Source organism: Ictalurus punctatus, chromosome 13 (assembly GCF_001660625.3).
Source record: "Ictalurus punctatus breed USDA103 chromosome 13, Coco_2.0, whole genome shotgun sequence".
NCBI classification, from domain to species: domain Eukaryota; kingdom Metazoa; phylum Chordata; class Actinopteri; order Siluriformes; family Ictaluridae; genus Ictalurus; species Ictalurus punctatus.
The window spans coordinates 21,055,648-21,078,672 of record NC_030428.2 but is presented as its reverse complement, the minus strand read 5'-3'; the positions used below and the strand labels follow the sequence as shown (position 1 = coordinate 21,078,672).

The 23,025-nt window shown below is 39.4% G+C and overlaps 1 protein-coding gene across 3 annotated transcripts in view; it reads left to right on the top strand.

Moving 5' to 3' along the window:
* Positions 1 to 23,025, top strand: part of usp54b (ubiquitin specific peptidase 54b) — a 123,852-nt gene that overhangs the window by 45,006 nt on the left and 55,821 nt on the right. For all 3 annotated transcript variants that reach the window (XM_047159252.2, XM_047159253.2, XM_047159251.2), the window contains 2 exons: positions 1,226 to 1,924; positions 20,936 to 21,028. In XM_047159252.2, the coding sequence (XP_047015208.1) occupies positions 1,778 to 1,924; positions 20,936 to 21,028 (240 nt within the window). In that variant the 5' untranslated portion in view covers positions 1,226 to 1,777. The remainder of the gene's footprint in view (positions 1 to 1,225; positions 1,925 to 20,935; positions 21,029 to 23,025) is intronic.

Below are 23,025 nucleotides of genomic sequence, written 5' to 3'. Positions count from 1 at the left end.
TGCATTTCTGTTCACCACGGTTGTAAAGAGTTGTCGTTTGAGTTACTGTAGCATTACTGTCAGCTTGAACCAGTCTGGATGTTTTCCTCTGACCTTTTTTATCAACAAAGCATTTCCACCTGCAGAACTTCTGCTCAATACATGTTTATTTTTTTCCTTACCATTCTGTGTAAACTCTCGAGACTGTTGTGTGTGAAAATCCCAGGAGATCAGCAGTTTCTGAAATAATCAAACCAGCCCATCTGGCACCAACATCCATATCATGATCAAAGCCACTGAGACCACATTAATGTTAGATTTTAACATTAACTGAAGCTCATGACCTTCATTTGCATGATTTTATGCATTAAGCTGCAGCTGCGTAATTGGCTGATTGGATAATTGCACGAATGTGCAGGTTGTACGTGTGTCCCTAGTAAAGTGGACAGTGACCGTTCATTAACCCTTGAACACACTTCCTGTCAATTTAAAATTTTGATTTTTTTTTCTCATTTTTATCCTGACTGTTATTGTTTTTTTGAACTGCTTGTGTATTTGCTATATCCATTACCTGACTTACAGGTACAGGTCATCAACAATCTGTGTCTTATGCAGAAAAATCTTAGTTTTTCCCCATGATGAATCATGACGAATCAATTTTATTGTATGCGTGTAACCTCAGGCCAGAACAGACAGAGACATTTTAAGTGATGACAATTTGTTTAAATTTATTTGATTTATCAGATGATTTTTTTCCCCAAGAGAGATTTCTATTAGTTAAATAAGAAGCACTTTGTCTGCAGTGTTGTGTTGTGTTTCAGAGGCAGCAACTGGAAAATTGTCAGAGCACGCTGTTTGGTCAGACACTTAAAACATATTAACAGGGAGCTCATGATTTAATGTACCAGAGTCAATAAAAACCAATTATCTAACTTAAGCTAAGCTCACAGATATTGCAGTCGAATGTATTTAACTAATAAAATTGAGGAAGGCAAAAATTATATTCACCATTAAAATACAATTAATCGTGTAGCCGTAGCTGGGATTCTGCCATGCTGATGATGAAGAAGAGTAGAGGGTGGTGAGAGAGAATTTGTTTAGTTGGGAAAAATGTGTCATGATAAAAATCCATGGTTTTGTTCTTAAATTTAATAGAGCACATTGTTTCCAAACTTATCTGCAGTTTTATTTAGGGAGCATTCTATAGACTTACTGTATTTCCCTTTCTCTTTCTCTCTCTGAACAGGCTGAGCAGAGATAAAAGGGTTTGACCACAAGACTGGATGGTGAGAAGGGGCTAAAGAGTGCGCAGGCTTGGCTAAAGGTAGATTTACTCTCCTGGACCAGAGAGAAACAAAGAGGCACGCAGACAATCCATGAAGGCGCTGCAAAAAGTCTAAGCCATTTGTTGCAGTTTACGGCACTTCGTCATTTTATTCGAGTTGGGGACAGATTTGTGAGAAAAAGAGCCCCTTTAACGTCCTTCTTCCTAAAAGCAGAAAGACAGCATCATTGTACTCTTCACAGCTGTTAACAAGGCCTCTACTCTCAGAGCAATACACAGTGCTGCTCTAGACCCACACACTGCCCTCACATGGGAGTGACATAGGAGCAAGTCCACATCAACATCCCTGCTTTTCCTCACAGTGTCTCAACCTGTGTTTCCGTCACACATCCATTCACTTCTGTCAACTCGCACACTTGCATCACCTACACTCACCCAGGATGCCTTCCTCCTCCTGCGTGATTGGCTGGAGAAGGAAGCAGCCTTTGTGGTGACGGGAGTGGGGCGGCATCCATGTCGTGGAAGCGGAACTACTTTGCGTCTGGCAGCAGCGGGCTGCAGAGCAATTCTAACCCGGGCACCATGAACTCCATCGCCCCCAGCAAAGGCCTGAGCAACGAGCCGGGCCAGAACAGCTGCTTCCTCAACAGCGCGCTGCAGGTAGGACTGAGTAACTCCCCTCAGGCAGTTAAATAATATGATTCACAAATAATACTAGCCCTACAGGAAGTTTTTCCTGGTTTAATTTATGGCTAAGATGATGAATGGGGTTTGAGTTGGTGAGTGGGTGTGGTTTTCCTGCAGTGAACCAGAGTGAAACAACACCGAATCATGACTTTAATACATAATACATAAATACGTCTTGAAATAAGTAGCACAGACCAAGTTGATCCAGCACAGAGGATGTAAGCTCACCAACCACTAGAAGGTACGTTGATGTACAGTAAGGAGGCCGGTTAACATACCACCTTGTGATGATGCCATGTGCTCACTAACGAATTAGGCTAGTTCAAACGAAAACCAAATTTGCAAAGGGCTGCTTTAAATTTTAGAAGGATTGTTAAATCTGAGGAACAAAAAATCCCATTTGGGCAAAAAAAAAAAATCCTGGCAATCTTGCTTACAGTTAACGTTGGGCAATAATATGGCAATACAGTAATTATTATAAATGCAGTCACTGTAAAGTTTTCTAAAAATATTTACCACATCTTTGGTATTTTTAAGACGTTGACTGACGCCACCCTTTCTCACAGTACCTGACTGGATGTTAAAATCTATTTCTAAATGTTTCTTGTTTGCTAATGAATTTATTTTTGTTAGCACAGCAATAATATTTAAAATACATAAAATGGTGGCAGTAATAGTTTGGCTGCCACTTTCTTAGCCAAACTGAATAACACAATAGTCATATTAATACACGCTCACTGAACATTTTATTAGGAACACGTGTACGCCTATTTATTCATGCAATTATCTAATCAGCCAATCATGTGGCAGCAGTGCAATACAATAAATCATGCAGGTACGGGCCAGGAGCTTCGGGTAATGTTCATGTCAACCATCAGAATGGGGGAAAATGTGATCTTGGTGTGTTTGACCATGGCATGATTGTTGGTGGCAGACAGGCTGGTTTGAGTATTTCTTTAACCGCTGATCTACTGGGATTTTCACGCACAACAGCCTGTAGCATTTACTCAGAATGGTGCAATAAAGGAAAAACATCCAATGAGCTGCAGTTCTGCAAATGAAAATGCCTTGTTGATGAAGGCTACAGTAATTCAGATAACCACTTTGTACAATTGTGGTGAGCAATTGTGGAAAAGCATCTCAGAATGCACAACACGTCGAACCTTAAGGAGGATGGGCTGCAACAGCAGAAGACCATGTCAGGTTCCACTCCTATCAGCCAAGAACAGACAGCTGAGACTGCAGTGTGCACAGAGTCAATAAAACTGTACAGCTGAAGACTGGAAAAACATAGCCTCGTCTGATGAAGCTCGATTTCTACTGAGGCACAAAGATGGTAGGGTCAGAATTTGGTGCAAAAAGAATGAATCCATAGACCCATCCTGCCTCGTGTCAACAGTCCAGGCTGGTGGAGGTGCTGTAATGGTGTGGGGAATGTTTTCTGGAACACTTTGGGTCCATTAATACCAATCAATCATCACTTGAATGCTACATCCTATTTAAGTATTGTTGCTGACCGTGTGCATCCCTTCATGACCACAATTTCCCATCTTCTAACAGCTACCTCCAGCATAATAATGCACCATGTCACAAAGCAAAAGTTGTCTCAAACTGGTTTTATGAACATGACAGTGAGTTCAGTGTTTTTCAGTGGCCTTCCCAGTCACCGGATCTAAATCCAATAGAACACCTTTGGGAAGTGGTAGAAGGGAAATTTGCAGTATGAAAATGCACACAAAAATCTGCAGGAATTGCATGATGCAGTTATATCAACATGGACCAGAATCTCAAAGGAAGGTTTCCAACATCTTGTGGAATCCATGCCACAAAGAATTGAAGCTGTTTTGAGAGCAAAGGGAAGCGTTACCCAGTGTTAATATAGTGTTCCTAATAAAGTGTTTAATGAGAGTATATTATGTATAAATTATTATTATTATTATTATTAGTAGTAGTAGTAGTATTATTATAATACAAAGGTGTGCACAGCAAGGTTCCCGCCCATTCCTGCAGTTACTGTTTTTGTATATTGCAATAAACAAGCAACAGAAATCATGAGTACCAGAATGACAGCTGCATATAAGCACACAACAGTACAACAACAGCAGAAGCAATGAGGCATTGAGCAGCTACAAACGTTCATATCTCTCTGTCCAATTAAGGACGACAGCCAAACACGCTGAGTTGTGGCTATGTGTGCATCAGCAAAGCAGTTAACAAGCAGGTAAAAAAGAAAGGCTGTGAATCAGGAGGCACGGCAGAACCCTCCACCGCAAACCAATAGCGTATCAGAAATACGCCACTTTAATTGCCAACGTCATGATGACCAGAACTTAAGTGAGACTGAGGGAATGGGGTGTACGGTAGACAATTAAAGCTGTGGTAAGATCAAAACAGGATGTAAAATTTACTTAGTCAGGATGTAAAGTCTACTCAGGTCATAATTTAAAAACACAATAAGACAACAACAAATGAGCAATTTGTATTCATAATAAAATGGATAAACAGTAAAAAAAAATTGGCACAAGTCTCAAAGTATTGTGTATAAATATGATATTTTTGCCACACTGCACTGATTCCAGAAGCTGTACTGATGCTATGGTGTGTGTATGTATATATATATATATATATATATATATATATATATATATATATATATATATATATATATATATAATATATATATTTATATATATATAGCATTGTATTTCTGACTACAGAACGTAAGCATGTAATTTTCACACACCATCACAGATCATCATTTAACGTACTGGGGAGACTGAGCTCCTGCATAGTTCATACAGAAGATGAGCTGCTTCATTTCCTCTCTCTCTCTCTCTCTCTCTCTCTCTCTCTCTCTCTGCCTCACTGTGGAGAAAGTGTGCTGCCACTGTTTCTCATTCTTAGCATGTTTAGCATAGCATACAATTATCTGGGTCTTTCCTGTAGGCTGTTCCCACTTACACCATTCAGTGTCTTGCCTAGGCGTCTGTCTGACCATGAATTAAACATTTCTCTGTGCTCCATCTCATCAGGGCTGTGATCCACACTCTACAAGCACAGTGAGCACTCAATGCAGCATAGCCACGAAATAAAACAAGTGAAGGACAGAAAGAGGGACGGGGGAAACCTGCATGCACCAGCCGCTTCCCTTAGTAAACAAGTATACGTTTAAAGACAAGCAACATTTTACGTACAGCTCTTTATGTTTGAGCCTCAGTGGTTAAATTACAGCTACTGGAAGATGCATCAGAGTGAAAGTTTAGTTATTAACAAGCTACATAGTTAACTAACAACATATAAACACCACTTTTAGGGGTGACTTAAGGAGATGGAAGTATTAGCTAACCTACTGGGCAAATATAAGCTCCAGTCTCATGTTTGGTTGCCCTGAAAACATAACTGACAAGTATTAAAAGATATGATCTAATTCTGGATGCCATCTTTGTGTTTTTGTGCGAGTTGACTGCATGTTCTAAATGTGACAAAGTGTGCTGTACATTATTTTGCTCGGTTTCATCAATGTTTCCACGTATCTGTGTGTTCCTGAGCCTAAAATCATTGTCTGTCATCCATTCACTTTAATTAATCCACCTAGTAAAAAATTGTTCTGCCAGCAGAAGGCATATGCCTTGGCTGATGTGTGTAGTGCAGCAGGGGGTGGGATTTAGAACGAGTTGCGTATGCTGTACAGTAGTTATAGCATTGAGGTTCATCGCACCATCGTGAAGCGATTTAAGTTTTAAGCCTACATATGTTTGGCAATCTAGGTATATATTTTTAGGAAATTAGACAACTCACAAACATTGCTTTTTATGTCCTCCACTGCCTGACTTGGACCCTTAATCCGTTTGAAAGATGCTGAAACCCCAAATCCTGCTTTCATAACCTCATATCCTTTCATAACCTGTTTCAATATATTCAGGATTCAAATGCTAGGGTGAGCAGCTTATACTTTTACAAATGTTCAGCACACTTTACACCCGTAGTCCAACAGGTACACTGGCTGCCCATGTCACGGAGAATTATATACAATAATTAGGGGAAATGATGTCTCTATGTCTCAACATTGCCCAGCACTGCAAGGCCCTTAACCCTACCTGCTCCAAGGGTGCCATATCATGGCTGACCCTGTGCTCTAACCCCAAATTCCTAACAAGCTGGGATATGCAAAAAAAAAATTAATAATAATAATAATAATTTCACTGTGCTGTGATTTATATGTGACAAATAAAGGATTCTTCTTCTTCTACAAACTCCTTCTTCTCATTTACAAAGCATTAAATGGCTTTGCCCTGCCATATCTCTGAGCTCCTGCTGCCCTACACCTCTGCCCAGACTCTGAGGTCCACCAGTACAGGTGGTCTCTAAGACTAGACTAGAGGTCCCAGGACCTCAGTGACAACACATTCTTCTCCCATTTTAAGAGTTAACTTAAACACACCTTTTCTCCCAACACTTTTCCCTTCCTTTTTCCTACTAGTCTCATTCCTGTTTCTTTTCATGTGCTACATCTGTCTACAACGAGTTTGAGTGTTAGAAAGGCACTATATAAATGAAATGCTATTATTGTTGTTATTGTTTTTATGATGATGATGATGATGATGATGATGATTATTATTATTATACCAAAAGAAATTTGGCATTTACAAATTAAAAACAAATAGCATGCACAGAAGTTCTGTGTCCTGGGCGCCTAGGCTAGTTCATTTTTCCACTGTCGCACAAGTTCTATGTGACTAACATTGTACGATTCTCTAGACTGGACAGTGAGTGCACATCTGTGAAACGGTCATGTTAACTGGCAATACATACTTTCTTCGTTCAGCCTGAAGTAAACATATTCAGACAGAAAGAGATCAGTGGACTGGGAGCTATGAAGCATGAACTCTGATTAGTAGTGATGCTTTTGTTCCCAGATTCTTTAAACAGACCAGATGTAGGCGCGAAAGTTTGCTCCCTCGTCTCACAATAGGGGTGTATTAATAGCTAGAGGGAAATACAAATGAATTTCGATCTGTTTGCTACTCCTTCGGGAGGCTGAGTTGAGACTAAACTAAAATGGGATTTAGGTGGCCTTTTGCTGCACTGTACGTTATTAAGCACCTCTATATGTGTGATATTTTGCTCATTTTGGTCTGTGTTCCCTAGTGTCCTTTACATTCCTGATATCAAACCAGAAGGAGGACAAGGCGTTTCACACAGCTTCTACCAAAGGCCACCTGACTGTACTAACAGGGCCTCCTTTAGCAAAACAGGAAATTGACTTAAAATGTGGTTTGGATGAGGTGAGCTGACTACATGTGCTTTAAATAAGATGTGTGAAGGGAGGAGAAGACCTCGGGCATGGAACCGGTGTATGTAACCATTTGATAGCACTGTGTGGCCTTTGCACCATGTCTCAATTTCATCTCAGTTTCTTCACAGTATCTTAAATAACACAATTAGCTCATAATATACTGTAGCAAGAAAGTTTTCTTCCACAATTTTTAAATCGGGGAGACTTCAGTTCACAGGTTTGCCTTTGCCGTGTCCCTGCTTCACCTCTGTGCTGTGTGTTATTAATTATGCATTTCAGAGAAGAACAGCTTGAGTGGACAGACACTTCAGAAATGGGCTTGGGATATTTACTGGAGTCAATCTGATTACTTTGCAAAAACATGCCGTCAGCTTGTTTGAAATAATTGGTAAATGGGCAATGAGGATGCAACATATGTTTAGTCTGAAACATCCTATACCATTAGCTACGGATTTCTTTTTTATTTGCCAATTAGTGGTGTTTTACAGTGATCTGCCTGTCTTTCCTGTCTGTCTGTGCACCTGTTTGGGGTGATCAGTCTGATTTTAGTCATTATGTGAAGAGCAATAAGGCGTCGTGCACATTAAACCTTATCACAGCTCATTTGAATAAGAAGCTTCTGTCCTTCGCCATAACAAGTAATTGTCCCTCTCAGTTCTCCCCAGGCCTCGGCTCATTCTCCTCCGGACTGGATCACCTCATCCCTCTGCCTTCATTAATCTCCTCCCTATGCTAGTCAGCTTGATCAAATCCAAATTTTATGATGATTGCAGTACTTAAAAGGCCATTTTTCAGATGTCTCCTCATACAGCGGAAGCTTATACTATCATGATGGAATTACCTGGAAATTAGAGAGGCAGAAATACCTGGACCTACCTGGAAATGCATGGAAAGTGGAGGGGCAATTAAAAGCTAACGAGGGCCAACGATAGATATATTTTAATCCTCCAAGTGGATTTAAGTTTACATTTTGGTCTTAAATGACGGTCACAGAAAAGAGCAGCTAATTAGCTTTCTTTTGACTTCATTCTAAGGAACTTTGAAGGAAAAAAAAAAGTGAACATGTGGTCAGTAATTTTTTAAGAGAACATATTAAGTATAGTTTACATAAAAATATTTATTTTCTTTTATTATTTATATTTGTTTATTTATTTATTTATGCTAAGCTTAATTTAAAACAAGTTTCTAATGACTAGATTGAATTATGTAGAGCGAGTGCAATCAATTCATGTCGTATTAACATAAATCAATTACATTATGAAACCTCGCGAGGATGTCGCTACCGACGGGAACTATAACTATAGTATTAAATTACGGCAATTGAAATATGTGTAGTAGAAAAGCACAGCATTAGTATGGTTATTGCAGAATGCCACTGACCTGGGTTCAATCCTCAGTTCGGGTGAGAGCGTGGAGTTTATTCCGGGCTTTGAAATTACACAATCGAATCATGTTAGATCTACGAAAAACAAATTGCGTTAATGCAACTCAATTATTGTGTTAATGCAGTTCAGTCACGTGGGACCAGGGTATGCATTTGAAATAAGTCAATTCATTGAGGGTTTTTTTTTTTCAGAGTAGAAACATGTTTTAAAATAGAGACATGATTCATAGATTTATTTAAGGACACTGGACTGAGGCTCTTGATGTTTAGAGGGCATTAACCGTTTTTTATATAATTACCTATAAATGAAAAAGATAACTTTTGGTCAGTAAGGGTTATTCATCATAACTAATGTATAATGTGCGATAAGTTATAGAAGAATTGATCAAAAAGAGTGGCATTGAGGAATCACGACTTATTAAGGAAGTGGCATTCATTTTGTTTCACTATATGTTTCTCTTTTTCAAAGCTTTCAAGAAATTTGCTGGTTGTTTTATTCTCCAAGTGCTAAACTGAAGTATGTTTAATAATTCTACTGTACACGGTGTCCAAAAAATGTCTCCATACACAGGGGACTAGGTATCCCAGCACCAATTCTGTTGTGTCTTCATGAGTGGATGTTCGAGGACGTTCACTTCTCGGTTGGTCCACAACTCTTCCAGTCCTTTTGAATTTGCTAATAAGTTTGGCAACAGTGTCGTGTATGATGTGCTCACCATGTTTCCTGTTAAAGTCCATCGCAGCCTTGCGACAGCGTCCCGATCCAGCCATGAGATGATTTCAGTACGTTCTTCTTTTGTCAAAGGCGTTCTTAAAGGCTATCTGAAAAAATATATATATAATATAAACTAAGCATGAAAATATTTTGGAAGAAATTTTGCTAAAAAGGTGTTAAAATCCGGTTAACAACTGGACTGTTATTATAAAATCCCTTCCGGTGAATTAATTTGAGTGTGGATACTGGTCAAAATGGAAAGTGAAACTTGTCACTGCAGTGAATTTGCTGCATTCTTTAAACAGGAGTCGCTGAAACTCTCACTGGAAAATCGAGTATTGACCCCGTGACCATGGAAACACCGTTTCAATTAATGAATTATTCAATTTAGAAAGTCTTCAAATGAAGTTTTGTGTGAATGTCACAGTTGTGTACACTCCTGTGGAAGACAAAGTATAATCATATGTAATATTTATAATATTTCCCCTTATTCCAGTGTATTTAATGGAGAGAAGCTTCTTAAGGCAAAATCCTCGTTTTAGTTCATTACCGTGTGAGCGTGTGCCCTGGTGCAGTGTTGTCACTGCTAAAGAGTGTCCAGGAGCACTGCACCACTAGTCTAGTGTGTGTGTGTGTGTGTGTGTGTGTGTGTGTGTGTGTGTGTGTGTGTGTGTGTGTGTGTTGGGGGGGGGGGGGGGGGGGTATGTATGTGTGTAACTTTCACATGAAAGTATTAAACTATGTGTGAGGACAGCTGTGAGAAGACAGGAGCACCATGTGTATCATCATAAAGCAGAAATTAGCCTGGCTCAGTGACACTGCCTTGAGACACGACTGAAACTGAATCATTTACATCGAAGTTATATTTAGTATGTAATTGTTTCTCATGCAGTGTGTTGAGCCGACATGCACCGAGCTGAGGCTGGAGGAAAAGTGCTCAGCTAACAGATTAAGGTTCCATGCTTTATCTTTGTGAGGTAAAAGCACATTTTATTTCACACTTACAGAAGTTACTGAGATGTGGTGCAGGGAAGGAAACATGCAGAGTCAGCCAGTTTGGCATTTTTTTCAGGATTTATGGACGGGTCAATTACTGAACACTGAGTGGTACAGGTCAAGGGGTATTGCTGTTACCCAGGGTACCCTGCTGCTCACCTTCAGATACACTATATGGCTAAAGGTTTGTGGACACCTGACCAAGACACCCTTATGTGCCTTCCCCAAACCGGTGCTACAAAGTTAGAAGTTAAGGTCATAAGTTTACATACGCTTTGCAGAATCAACCTTTGACCAGGATGATCAGTGTAAATTGTTATTATTTTGTTTAATGATCTTTTTTTTTCATTCAGACCTGCCCTTCAGAAGCTACATAAGATATTCACATGTTTCCCACAAGACAAAATAATAACAATTTACATCTTGTTCAAAAGTTTACATCCCCCTGGCTCTTAATGTATCGTGTTGCCCTCTTGAGCATTTTGTAATAGTTTTCGGTGTGAAAAGAGGGATCTCAACATCATATAGTCTCTGCTGGAAAGGGGTCGAATATGCAGAAGATGCTGGAAAGTCAAAGAATGTGCAGGACCTGGAGGATTTTTCTGAAGAACAGTGGGCAGTTTAACTGCTCAGGACAAACAAGGGACTCATGAACAACTATCACAAAACATAAAAACAGTCATTGATCCTCCAGGTAATGACACACAGTATTATGAACCAAGGGTATGTAAAGTTTTGAACTGGTTCATTTGTGTAAATTCAGTTATTATTGTATTTTGTGGACTATACGTAAACATCTGTTATGTGAAATAGCTTAATCAAGGTAGTGTGTGAAAAAAAAAAAAAGAAATATGTCTTTGCATGCTGTAGCATTACAATTTCCCTTCACTGGAAAGAATGGATTTTATACTACAGCACTGCTGAATTCTCGAGTCTGATTGTACTGAAGGTGTTGATTATTTTTTTATTTATTTAAACAGCAGCTCAGATAGTAGTTCTGGTTTTAATTCAAATTATAGATTTACATTAACACACTCTAAAGTAACAGCTTACTCACAGGGACAATGATCTGCTATGACAATCCACAACATTAAATGTAAATATAAATAGGGTAAAAAGCATGACATGTCAATAATTAATAAATAAAACAACTAGTAATAATTGCTGAATTGCTGTGGTATGAGAAGAATAAAACACTTTAAGACATGCTGCAAAAGAATCCACGTCATTATGAATTATTTTCCTATAACAGCACACACCACCATGTTTTATTCCATATGTCCGACATCTAAAGAGTATAGGATTTTACATTCCTGAGAACTGTTAAAGTTTGTTTAAGCATGATTTTCTTTCTACTTTGACCTTGATTGTTATGACATTGTGCACTGCAGATGACTAACTCTGCAGCTCATTTACATTTTACAGGCCGAACCTACAGTAGGTGGCATTTATTATATGGCATTTATTTGAATATTAAATATTGTATCATTTTATTTCGCACAAACAGCGAAAGCATTAGCAATTGTGCTAGACAATAATTGTGTAATAGTAGCATCATTTTATAGACTACTGTACAAACGTCATAAATACCTATTAATTGTTTTATACATTTTGTCTTAGGGGTTTATTTTGTCTTCTGAATTAGTGTTTCAGTGGATAAGAGCAGAATAAAGACATCCAAACATTTCCAAAAAGAAAATGATGTGTATGGTGAATGAGAAAGGAGGATATATAAGTAATAGACCACTTTTCAGATAAAAAACAAACAAACAAACAAACATAATTGAAGCTGTCTGGTATTGCCTGGAGAAACAAAAGGTTCTTGCTTTTATCAGTCAATTTTCTTAATTCAATTCAGTTCAATTTTATATGTATAGTGCTTTTAACAATGGAAAACAGAAATATATAAATACAGAATACAGATTTAAATGTGTGAAGGTAGGTCATCACGATGGATCAGGCAGGTCCGGCGAGGAGAAAGAGAGAGCGAGGTAAAGAGAGGGAGAGATTGTTAGTTATGCTTACTATCCCATAATGGATAAGACTGTGTACTTTGCGTAAAAGAAAGTCTATTCATGGTAAGCTTGAGTAAACAAATACGTTTTCAGCCTAGACGTAAACACTGAGACTGTGTCTGAGTCCAGAACACTAATTGGAAGGCTGTTCCATAACTGTGGGGCTTTGTAAGAGAAAGCTCTTCCCCCTGCTGTAGCCTTCACTATTCAATGTACCAACAAATAGCCTGCACCTTTTGATCGAAGTAGGCATGGCAGATCATAAAAGACCAAAAGTTCACTCAGGTACTGTGGCGTGAGACTATTCAGTGCTTTATAGGTCAGTAGTAGTATTTTATAATCAATGTGATGTTATACTGGGAGCCAATGCAGTGTGGATAAGATAGGGGTGATGTGGTCATACTTTCTGGTTCTAAAAACTACATGACTGTGTAACTAAGCGAATTGATGCCATTTTAAAGGCAAAGGATAGTCATGCCAAATATTGATTTGTTCTAGTTTTGTATGGTCTATTTATGTATTATATAGAAACCTTTCATTTTATTATTTTGAAAGGATCTGTGCATATTTTTGTTTCATATCTTCGGGAAATTTAGAGTAGCGAAAGCACTTGACGATAAATGTTTTTGTGAGGTGGGTGAAAATCAGAGAACCTGGACTGTACCCGCACAAGAATATGCAAAACTTCACACAGACAGTAACTCGAGTTCAGAATTGAGTCAAGGCCCCTGGAACGGTGAGGCAGAAATACTACTCGCTGCACCACCTTGTACCTGTATCCACATTTTATAATATTTTCCATATTTATTTTATTTTATTACAATATTTTTTATTTATTTTATTTTATCATAGTAAGGTATTCTTATCACTGTTACACTGCAAAAGTTTTTCGTTGCCTTTATTTTCTAATTTATCTCCAAATAAAAAGATTTCCAAAAAGTGAGTGTATCTTACAAGGACAATAATCCAAAAAAAAACAACAACCAAGAAACAAGATTTCAAAATGTAATGATAGTTTTTAAGACCCTCTACACCTGATTTAAAGACGGCAGAGTATGACATCTAAGTGACTTTTAACTTGTATCAAGAAAAATGTGCTGAGTTTGAGCAGAAATGTCAGAAAGAACTGGGGAACAAATCCCAAAGCTGCTCAGAAGACATTCAAAGACTTTTTTACATTTCACAGAGTTATACACTCAGAAAAAGAAATGCAAGGACAGTGTGTAAGGTCAAAGAAAATCCATTTGTTCGAATTTTGAGTCACATCATTTCGATAGTTACAAGCGCTCGTTATGCCCAGTCAGAACCATAAAACATCAACTCTGTTCAGCAGTATTGTGTGGGACACATCCATTTTGAAGGTGTGTTATCAAACATTAAAGCCTTTGAGTCCTCAAGCTGGAGCTGCTCCTGTAACATTGCACATTCAGCTACAAAACTCCAGCTGTCATGTTACTGGTGACCTACAATGTGTGGCCAAAAGTATGTGGACACCCCTCCTAATTATTGAGCAGAAGGTGTTACAGCCATTCTGGTGCTAACAGGTGCATAAAATCAAGCACATAGCCGTGCAGTCTCCATAGACACACATTGACAGTAGAATGGGCCGTACTCAGTGACATTAAATGTGGCATTGCCAGAGGATACCATCTTTGTCACAAGTCAACAATTTCAACCCTACTCAATCTGCCCATGTCAGCTGTAGGTGCATTGTAGGTGTAATTTCACAAACTGTAGATGGATTGTGAAATTATTCTGAGGAACAACAGCGAAGCTGTTGACTACGTAAACAAGCAGAGCGGGGTCGCCAAGTGCTGAAACACGTAGCGCGTACAAATCTTCTGTTGTATAACTCAAAACAAAGTTTACATTTACATCATTTGGTAGACTTTCTTATCCAGAGTGACTTACGTTAGCAGTCGAGGGTTAACTTCCTACCTCGAGGGTCCAACAGTGGCAGCTTGGCGGTGTTGGGGTTTGAACTCATGATCGCCCAAGCAGTAGCACAACTTCTTAACTGCTGAGCTACCACTGAACTGCCTCTGGAAGTGACTTCAGCACAAGAACTGTGCGTCATGAGCTTCATGAAATGAGTTTCCATGGTCGAGCAGCTGCACGCAAGCCTAATATCACTATGCGCAATGGCAAGTGTTAGCTGGCGGGGTGTAAACCACACTGCTACTGGACTCTAGAGTCTGGAGCAGTGGAAACATCTTTCTGGAGTGCTGAATGATGCTTCACTCTCTGGCAGTCTGATGGACGAATCTGGATTTGGCAAATGCAAGGAAAACTCTACGTACCTGAATGCATAGGGATAATTGTAAAGTTTGGTTCAGGAGGTATTTTCATTGCCCCTTATTTCCAGTGAAGTATAATGTAAATACTACAGCATACCAGGTGACCAGGTGTCCATACCAAGATATTTATTAACTCCATATTAATGCCCATGGTTTTGGAATGGGATGTCCAATAAGCTCATGTAGGTGTGATGACCCGGTGTCCACATACTTTTGGCCATATGAAGTATTTTCCTCCTTCTATCTGTTCTGCGTCCTTAAATTCCAGACATTCTCAGTCTTAACTCTGTTTAACCACAATGAGATGCCACATCCAATCAGCTCAGTGACCACTCCTGTCACACACCTCTCTGCACTGAACCAGACTTTAAGAGGCTATTGGTCCTGTTCATTTACCCAGCAGCCCGTGCATGCCCTGGTACTGCCCATTGTGGTGGTTCGAATTTTCTGCGAAGTCTGTAGTTCTCCAGAAGCCAGAATAATGATGGGTTGACTGTCACCATGCTGAAATATCATTCTTGTCATACTGAAAGGCTTTATTAAAATTGAAAAGCAGTGTTGTTAGAAGAGATTGATGTGCTCTTGAAAGAGAACGATCAAGTTTTGTGCTTCTATTGAACAAAAAATGAACCAGTACAACAAAGGCATGAAAACTGCCTAAGGGCCCAAAATGGAGCAGCACTAGAAGAAGCAGTCGAGAGATTAGAGAATTAAAGGAAGATGAGATAAAAGAGAGAGAGAGAGAGAGAGATGTCCACGGCCTTTTGGTTTGTCCTTGTGTTCAGGATCAGCACTACTGGGACTCTCATAGTGTTGAGACACCTAACTCAGTGTTTTGATGTTTTCGTGCTTGCGTACTGACTGGATCATTCTCACTCGCTCAGAGATAAGGATGAAGAGAAAGTTATTCTCAGGTAGTCCTTTCTGCTTTGAAAGGAAAAAAGTAAGGGGGAGAGATATAGAGAGAAGAGTGTCTCAAGTGATCTGTCTTTTTCCCACTGAGATAAACTGGGTCACAAACTGTCAGTCACAATGCTTGGGTAAAATATGAGGATGTCTAATGGGGTTATGAATCCTCCACCATCCTCATCAGTTCAAATACATATTTCAGAGATAATATTTATTATTAATGGAAATGTATAAGAGCCAGCTCACATATTAATCATTCTCTATATTTAGTGTCTTACATATTTGGCAAAGCAAATCTTTCGCAACAACCTCTTACAAACAGGACACAAATAAACATGCTCCAGGTTTCCTGTTAACAGAGATATTAGAGGTGTTACTGTGCTAAAGAAAGACCATAGGTGAGATTAAAGGGCGTGAGAGCTTGAGCTTGACATTAGCCAATACATAAAAGGTTTAATTAGAACTTCTCAAAACTCCCACTAAATGAACCACGCACACAAAGACACACAGAGACAGGCTCAATAGAACGTCCATCATGTTAATTACTACCCCAGGTTTGAGGAAGAGCAAATGAAAGCATGGCCAGGAGAGAGCTCTGGAAGCAGATGCTCAGAGACGCTCCTGCACAGATGGGTATAGTGAACTCCCTCTTCATCTCTCCCTCATCCTCTTCCTCTTGAGCGATTTCTTAGCCCTCTATTAGTCTCCTGCTCCTGTGATAAAGCATTACTTACTCCAGTCTGGAAGCAGTCCAGCAAACAGCTATTAACGACGAGTGACTCCTTTCTCCCACCAGATCGAGTTACATGAATGAACAACGCCAGTCTGTTTTATCTTAGGGATTTTTTTTTTTTAGATGTATTCATTAATTGATTTTTCCACCCCTTACTAACTAGTCATTTTCACCCAAATTGCATTTAGACTACTTTAGGAAAAGTGCTGGGTTGCAATTTGATTGTGCTGTAGGAAGAGCATTTTATTAGTTACATATTGTTTGCGTGCGTATGTGTGTGTGTGTGTGTGTGTGTGTGTGGGCGGGTGGAAATAGAGTGGTGTAGGCTTTGCTCTGATGCAGAGCTCTTGCAGTGTGTATAATGTTGCATCCTCGCTTCTCATTAAGGAGCTGTTCATGATGTATCGCCGCTGACGCACAAGGAATGGGTGCGTCCGTCACTCTGAGTCATCCCAACCGGCCCACATGGAACACACACACACACACACACACACACACACACACACACACAGTACACCCTTTATTGCCACTCGGCACTTCTTATTGTAGTCATGTGCATCTCTATTAGGGCTGAATGACAGCATTTGCATTTATATTAACTAAAATGTCTGATTTCAGATGCATTCAAATATTAACGAGCCGATGATGATTATGATCGTGTATTACCACAGACGTAACTGTAAAATGCGGACTCCTTAAGCTTACACATGCATGTGCAAAAGTTTGTGCACATGCGATGTAGAAACAATCATGCAACTCCTGCAGTGTACTCTATCTAAAATGTTGTGATGATTTACCCTCTGGAAAGAATTTGAAATATTAACTGACCACTTGCATAGTAGTCTGGAACATTCTGAATGGTAATCACAGTGACATTAAAAAAAGAAAATGAATGCGCTTCAGTTTGCCCGGGTTTTGTCTGATGCAGTAAAAGTAACTGAACTAAACTGAAGCTGCATCCATGATTGATGTGACATATTCTGCTAATTGCAAATAATGCTATCTCACTATATTTACACAGTAGGTTGCCCGACTAAACACCGCACATTGCACTTGTGGTCATCTTCAACAATTTCAGAATTCAATGTTAAATGTTTTGCACATTTAGGCTATTTAACATATAAATCTTCCATATATAGCTCGTCTTATTCACTACATACGCTCACTACATATAGATATAATGGAACATCATTTTTATATCTTGGTGGGGACCAAATCTTCCCAAAATATATGGATGTCTGACAGCTTTGACCTTCTGAGGACGTTTTTTGTTTCCCTAGAAGATTTGGGTACAGGCATAGTATTAATTAGTTGTATTAATAATTATGACAATGGAAGGTCCTCATAAGGATAGTAAGCCAATCATGCGTGTGCTTTAGTTTCTACGTACACACAGCACACACATTGTACTCATAAGTGCTCATTAATCTCTCTCTAAAAGTGTTAAGGGCGCTTACATCTACTTCGCTCTTTTCTGTTCTCCTCTTTCTCTGTGTCCTTATGCCCTATGTGCCAACTGCCACTCCTCCCTCCACTGCTTCCTCACTTCATTGTTCATTTATGGTGCATTGTAAATAAAATAAAGAAGGTGGGAGAAAAGGGCAAACGGCAGCACCAGGATGGAATCTATAATCCACCTCCCTCCCTCCTCTTCATCCCGAGTCCTGTTTAACCCGTGCCTTCCATCCAGAGCTATAAAGTACATCTTCTTACCCTTAAGGTTTTCTGCTCATGGCAGGACAGTGATGTTTGTGCATTTACACGGTCCAGTGACTCTTATGCAGTAGCAGAATGCGTATAAAATGAACAAGTCTGTGTCTTGTGTTTAATTTGATTTTGGTGCCCTTGGGTCATTTTCTTTATGTTATGTATCTTTTTTTTTTTTTTTTTTTGCGTCTTGCTTTTGGTCTCTGATTTGAGTGTTTTGTTGAAGAGAACACTCTTCTATGAGACTAAACCAGGCCGGTGCAGTAGAACCACTGAGAATTTATAGACATAATGGCAAATCTGCTCGGCAGTCCACTAATGCTGCTGCCAGAGCTTGAGGGAAAAATAGCTGAGAACAGCGCAGCGGAGAGCAGAATGCTCTGGCGGTGCTCTGGGTTTTTGTCTTTGTGCAAGTGTATGTGCATTTCTGAGCAAACGTTCAGTGTGTGGTTATGGTAGAGATGTAATGTTTGCTGCAGTGTTCTAGTATGCAACTAAAATCTGACTCCAGGCGCAGACTTGGAGATCATTTCATCACACTGAGAGATAAAGCGATGTTGAGAATGGAAAAGAGAAAGAAATAGAGTGAGATTCCTTACGTAACCTCTCGTTTTATTTTGCCCAGTCAGGGGGCTTTCAGTGCTACTTATTTATTTGAACCCCGCATAGATGCTTTCGGTATCGACAATGAAAAGTATCATTTTCCAGCTAAATCATAAGAACTCTTTGCTAGCCAGGTCAGTGCAGAGTTTACTTTTAGATCCATTTTTTGTTAAGCAGAGTAACTGAAGGTATCGATTGAAGATACTGATATTACTATGTACAGTAGCTGGATTCACATCAAGTCTAATAATCTGTTAATAATCTGACTGGTAGATCTTTTGAATTGAAACACATTCATGTGGAATAGAGTAAACGTATCTGACCAGTCCAAATGAAATATCTCTGATGAAAAAAGTCAGGGAAGGCAGTCAAGAGCAGTACTGTGTCTCAGCTCCTGTCTGGTCCCACAATACTCATCACAGTGTTAGCACAGGACACTAGTGTGACTCTGCAGTGTTTTATGAACAATGAAAGTCTGCTAGGAGGGACTTAGATTGGATCTAATCGAGGAGCATATGTTTATCAGCATTAATTCAGGTAGGGTTCTTTCCTAGGTTATCCGTGACCATTGGGGCAAAAAAAAGTTATTTTTATATGTTATATGTAAAGAAATAAAATGGAAAGGGGTATTTTTGTCTTATAGAGTTTGCAAAAGATTATCAAAAATCGCTGTCATCCGGTGGTTGGCCCTCGACTCTCATGTGTCAGAAGATGAACCGTTAATATTGGTCACTTTTTTTTTTTTTTTTTTTTTTTTTTTTTTACAGTTTAACATGTGCAATATAAACTGCTATATGATTGACCTCTACATGTTCAGTATCATTACTAACCATACAAAGTGTCTAATTTTGCTGCTTGACAAATCAAATTCAAAATCAAAATTCTTTGCACTAATGGCATAAAAACATGCTGTTTTAGGTCTGTGTATGCTTAGTATAGGCATCTTCCAGCTTCTTGAAACTGACATAAAATGCCATTGTGGAAAACTGTTATGAAAGTGTATGTAAATGTGTCTTTAATTGTGAGGACAAGGCACGACCATTTTGAGCAGAATCCCTTCACTTTTCGTGTATTTCATTGGCTGACAGTGAGAGGCAATGAGTGGCATATGATGGAGTGTATTTTAGGATTTTCTTCTTTTTTCCCCCCTTTTTTGTCTTTTTTTAGAATGTTTGTTCAACAATAATTGGCATGTGTTGAAATATCGACCCTAGATGGTGTGTGTGTGTGTGTGTGTGTGTGTGTGTGTGTGTGTGTGTTTGAATGATTGTAGATGCTTGGATTTTGCTGCTACAGATCCCGATTGCAGGTAAAGGTGCATCTGTAGATAGGCTTTTAGTCTTGCTTCTCTCTGTCACACTTTGTTGAATGGGTGTGAATGAATCTAAAAAAGTGCCAGACTAAAGATACTAATGAAGACTCTCATGCATGGTGAATAGACACACACACACACACACACACACACACACACACACACATAGAGGTACACGGGGACACACGCATATACCTGCTTGGTGAAACAATCACAGAGATGTGATCTATTTTGCTTGCATGCTGTTTTCAGTATCAGCACTTTGTAGTTATATCTCTGCACTCTGCAACAACCATTTCTCCCTCCTCTCTCTGTCTCTCTCGCTTTCTCTCTCTCTCTCTCTCTCTCTCTCTCTCACTCTCACTCTCTGGCTCCTCTGCGATCACAGCTCTCTCTCTCACTAGCACTTCCTTTCTTTAAGTGCTCACTACCCCCTTTCTCGCTCTCTCCCTCTTTCTCTCTCTCTTTCTCTCTCTCTCTTCTCCTCTCTCCCTCTCTCTGCGGATCTGCAGTTCTCTTGCTTAACCTTTTCCCTTTCCCTCCTCTCCTCTGTCCCGAAGCCGGGTTTGCGGGGAAGTTGCTCCTGAAGCGGGGCGGCTGTTAAAAGGTGCTGTATTCCTGCTCTGTTGGGAGGATTAAGTGGAGTGGGCACCTGGCATGCGATCAGTGGATATAGGCTGCCAGGGCTTTCTCACATTGTTTGAGGGAGATTGGAGCACTGCAGTAATCTTGGCCAGCGGGAGTAGGTGCAGGACGGGGCCAGAGAGGCATGCTGTGATGTGCTGATCTGTGGGGGGGTGAGTGTGTGTGGGTGTGTTGTGGAGATGCTGAAGTAAAGTGGTTGTGTGCTAGTGGTGGCGCTTCTGACACACTGTGCTTCCTTGTAAAGAATCATGGGATGGGTCTTTTTGGCTTGTTGCCTCATTTAATCTTTGCTTTGTGAGTCTACAAAGTGACTATCATACACAAAGCTAGATTTGTCACCCTTACTTTTAGTAATCGTCTTCTTTCTTTCAGGTACTTTGGCACCTTGACATCTTCCGCAGAAGCTTCCGGCAATTGACGACACACAAGTGCATGGAGGACTCCTGCATCTTCTGTGCTCTTAAGGTAAGTGCGGTATCCAGCTATTGGGGTGGGTAAGGATAGGATTATATAAGTCTGCGCTCATATGCGCTGTTTGATCTGTTCTCAAATACTGATCAAGAAGATTTGCATTTCTACATGCACATTTGAATGTGGGGCTACAACAGATAATCAACAAAATTGATAACATTTGATAATAAAAATTGTTTGGACTGAATTTCATTCTTGATTAGTTAGTCTATTTTACGAACCACACACTACGTCATGCCACATGTAACAAAGCGATTTGAATCAGTTAGCTTAAGTATTTAAGCTAGTTGATCAATGCTACAGTGTTGAATTTTACTTAATTTTTCTTAATATTGTATTGTACTCTGTATGGTCAAAAGTTTGTGGACACCTGCCCATCACACTCAAATGAGCTTTTTGAACATCCCATTCTAGATTTAGTTCCCTCTTTGCTGTTATAATAACCTCCACTCCTCTGGGAGAGTGACTGTGGGGATTTGCCCTTTCAGCCACAAGAGCATTAGTGAGGTCGGATACTGATGTCAGGTGACGGAGTCTTGGTGTGCAGTTGGTGTTCCAGTTCATCCCAAATTTGATCAGTGGGGTTGGGGTCAGGGCTCTGTACAGGAGTTCTACACTCCAACCTTGTCAAACCATGTCTTTATGAACCTTTGTTTGGGCACAGGGGCACTGTCATGATGGAACAGGGTTGGGCTAAACGCCTTTAGTTCCAGTGAAGGGAAATTGTGATGCAACAGCATGCAAAGCCATCCTGTACAATTGTCTGCTTCTAACCTTGACCCAGGTATGGTGAGATGGTCAACTGTCCACAGACTTTTGGCCGTATAGTGTATTTATTATGCAAGGGTAAGTAGTATTGTAGGAGTTTTACCTGATTCAATGCTTCTCTCTCTCTCTCTCTCTCTTTATATATATATATATATATATATATATATATATATATATATATATATATATATATATATATATATATATATGTATATTTCCCAACTAATATTACATGAAATCTCCAATAGGCATTAAACTGGCGGAACACTATGGCAATTATTGATTATTTTCTGTTTTTGTGTTTTTGAATATTCTGCCAAATAATTAGAAATATTATACATATTTGAATGATGTATATATATATATATATATATATATATATATATATATATATATATATATATATATATATATATATATAGATGGTATATAAGAAAAACGCGAGAGTTAATAGATTTTAGAAAACTAGCAGTAGAATATGAATCATGGGCTCCTTAGTGTTTCCCCTATTGTCGGACACATTCCTCCAAGTTACTCTGCACTGTGACACAGCATGAGCAACAGTTTGAAAAGATGTAGAGTTTGGCCTAACATGTCTTGGAGGTGGCCAGTAGGTGGGAATTGGCAAGTGACCAAACGTGGGGAAGAAAAGAGAATACGAACAATATGACGTTTCTTTTGTGGGACATCACTGTGGGACATTATCCTTTATCAGCTTGTTCAATGTACTCGTTCACAACAGACTGTACAGTGCCATGATTCATCAGTTAAACCAAATTACTTAAAGCTGCTACATCTAAGGATTTGAAATTTTACTAGTTTTCTCTAGTAGAAAAATACTATTGCTGGCTACCTGCAGAAGAACATTGTAACCGTGCTGTGTGTCCTTCACCGCGCTGATTCACGTCACGACTGCGAGTGCCATTTAGAGAGGATTCAGCGTTGTGCTCCAAACCACATAATGTGCACTAAGTAGTATACTTACATACTAATGACACCAGTGATGTACTGACAGACTGTTCAGTATGTTGGTATTAGGTTTGGGATGTGGCGCAAGGATTCTCGACTCTAAGGATATAAATATTGCATTGTTTCCTCAGTATTACAGAATCATTATGAGAAAAAAAAACCCTTTGTGCTCATCATTTTGACTGTCAGAGTTACTAAGAGCCAGGTGAAAAAGCAAAACCTCTTGATTTCTCTACTATAATCACAGCGCACTG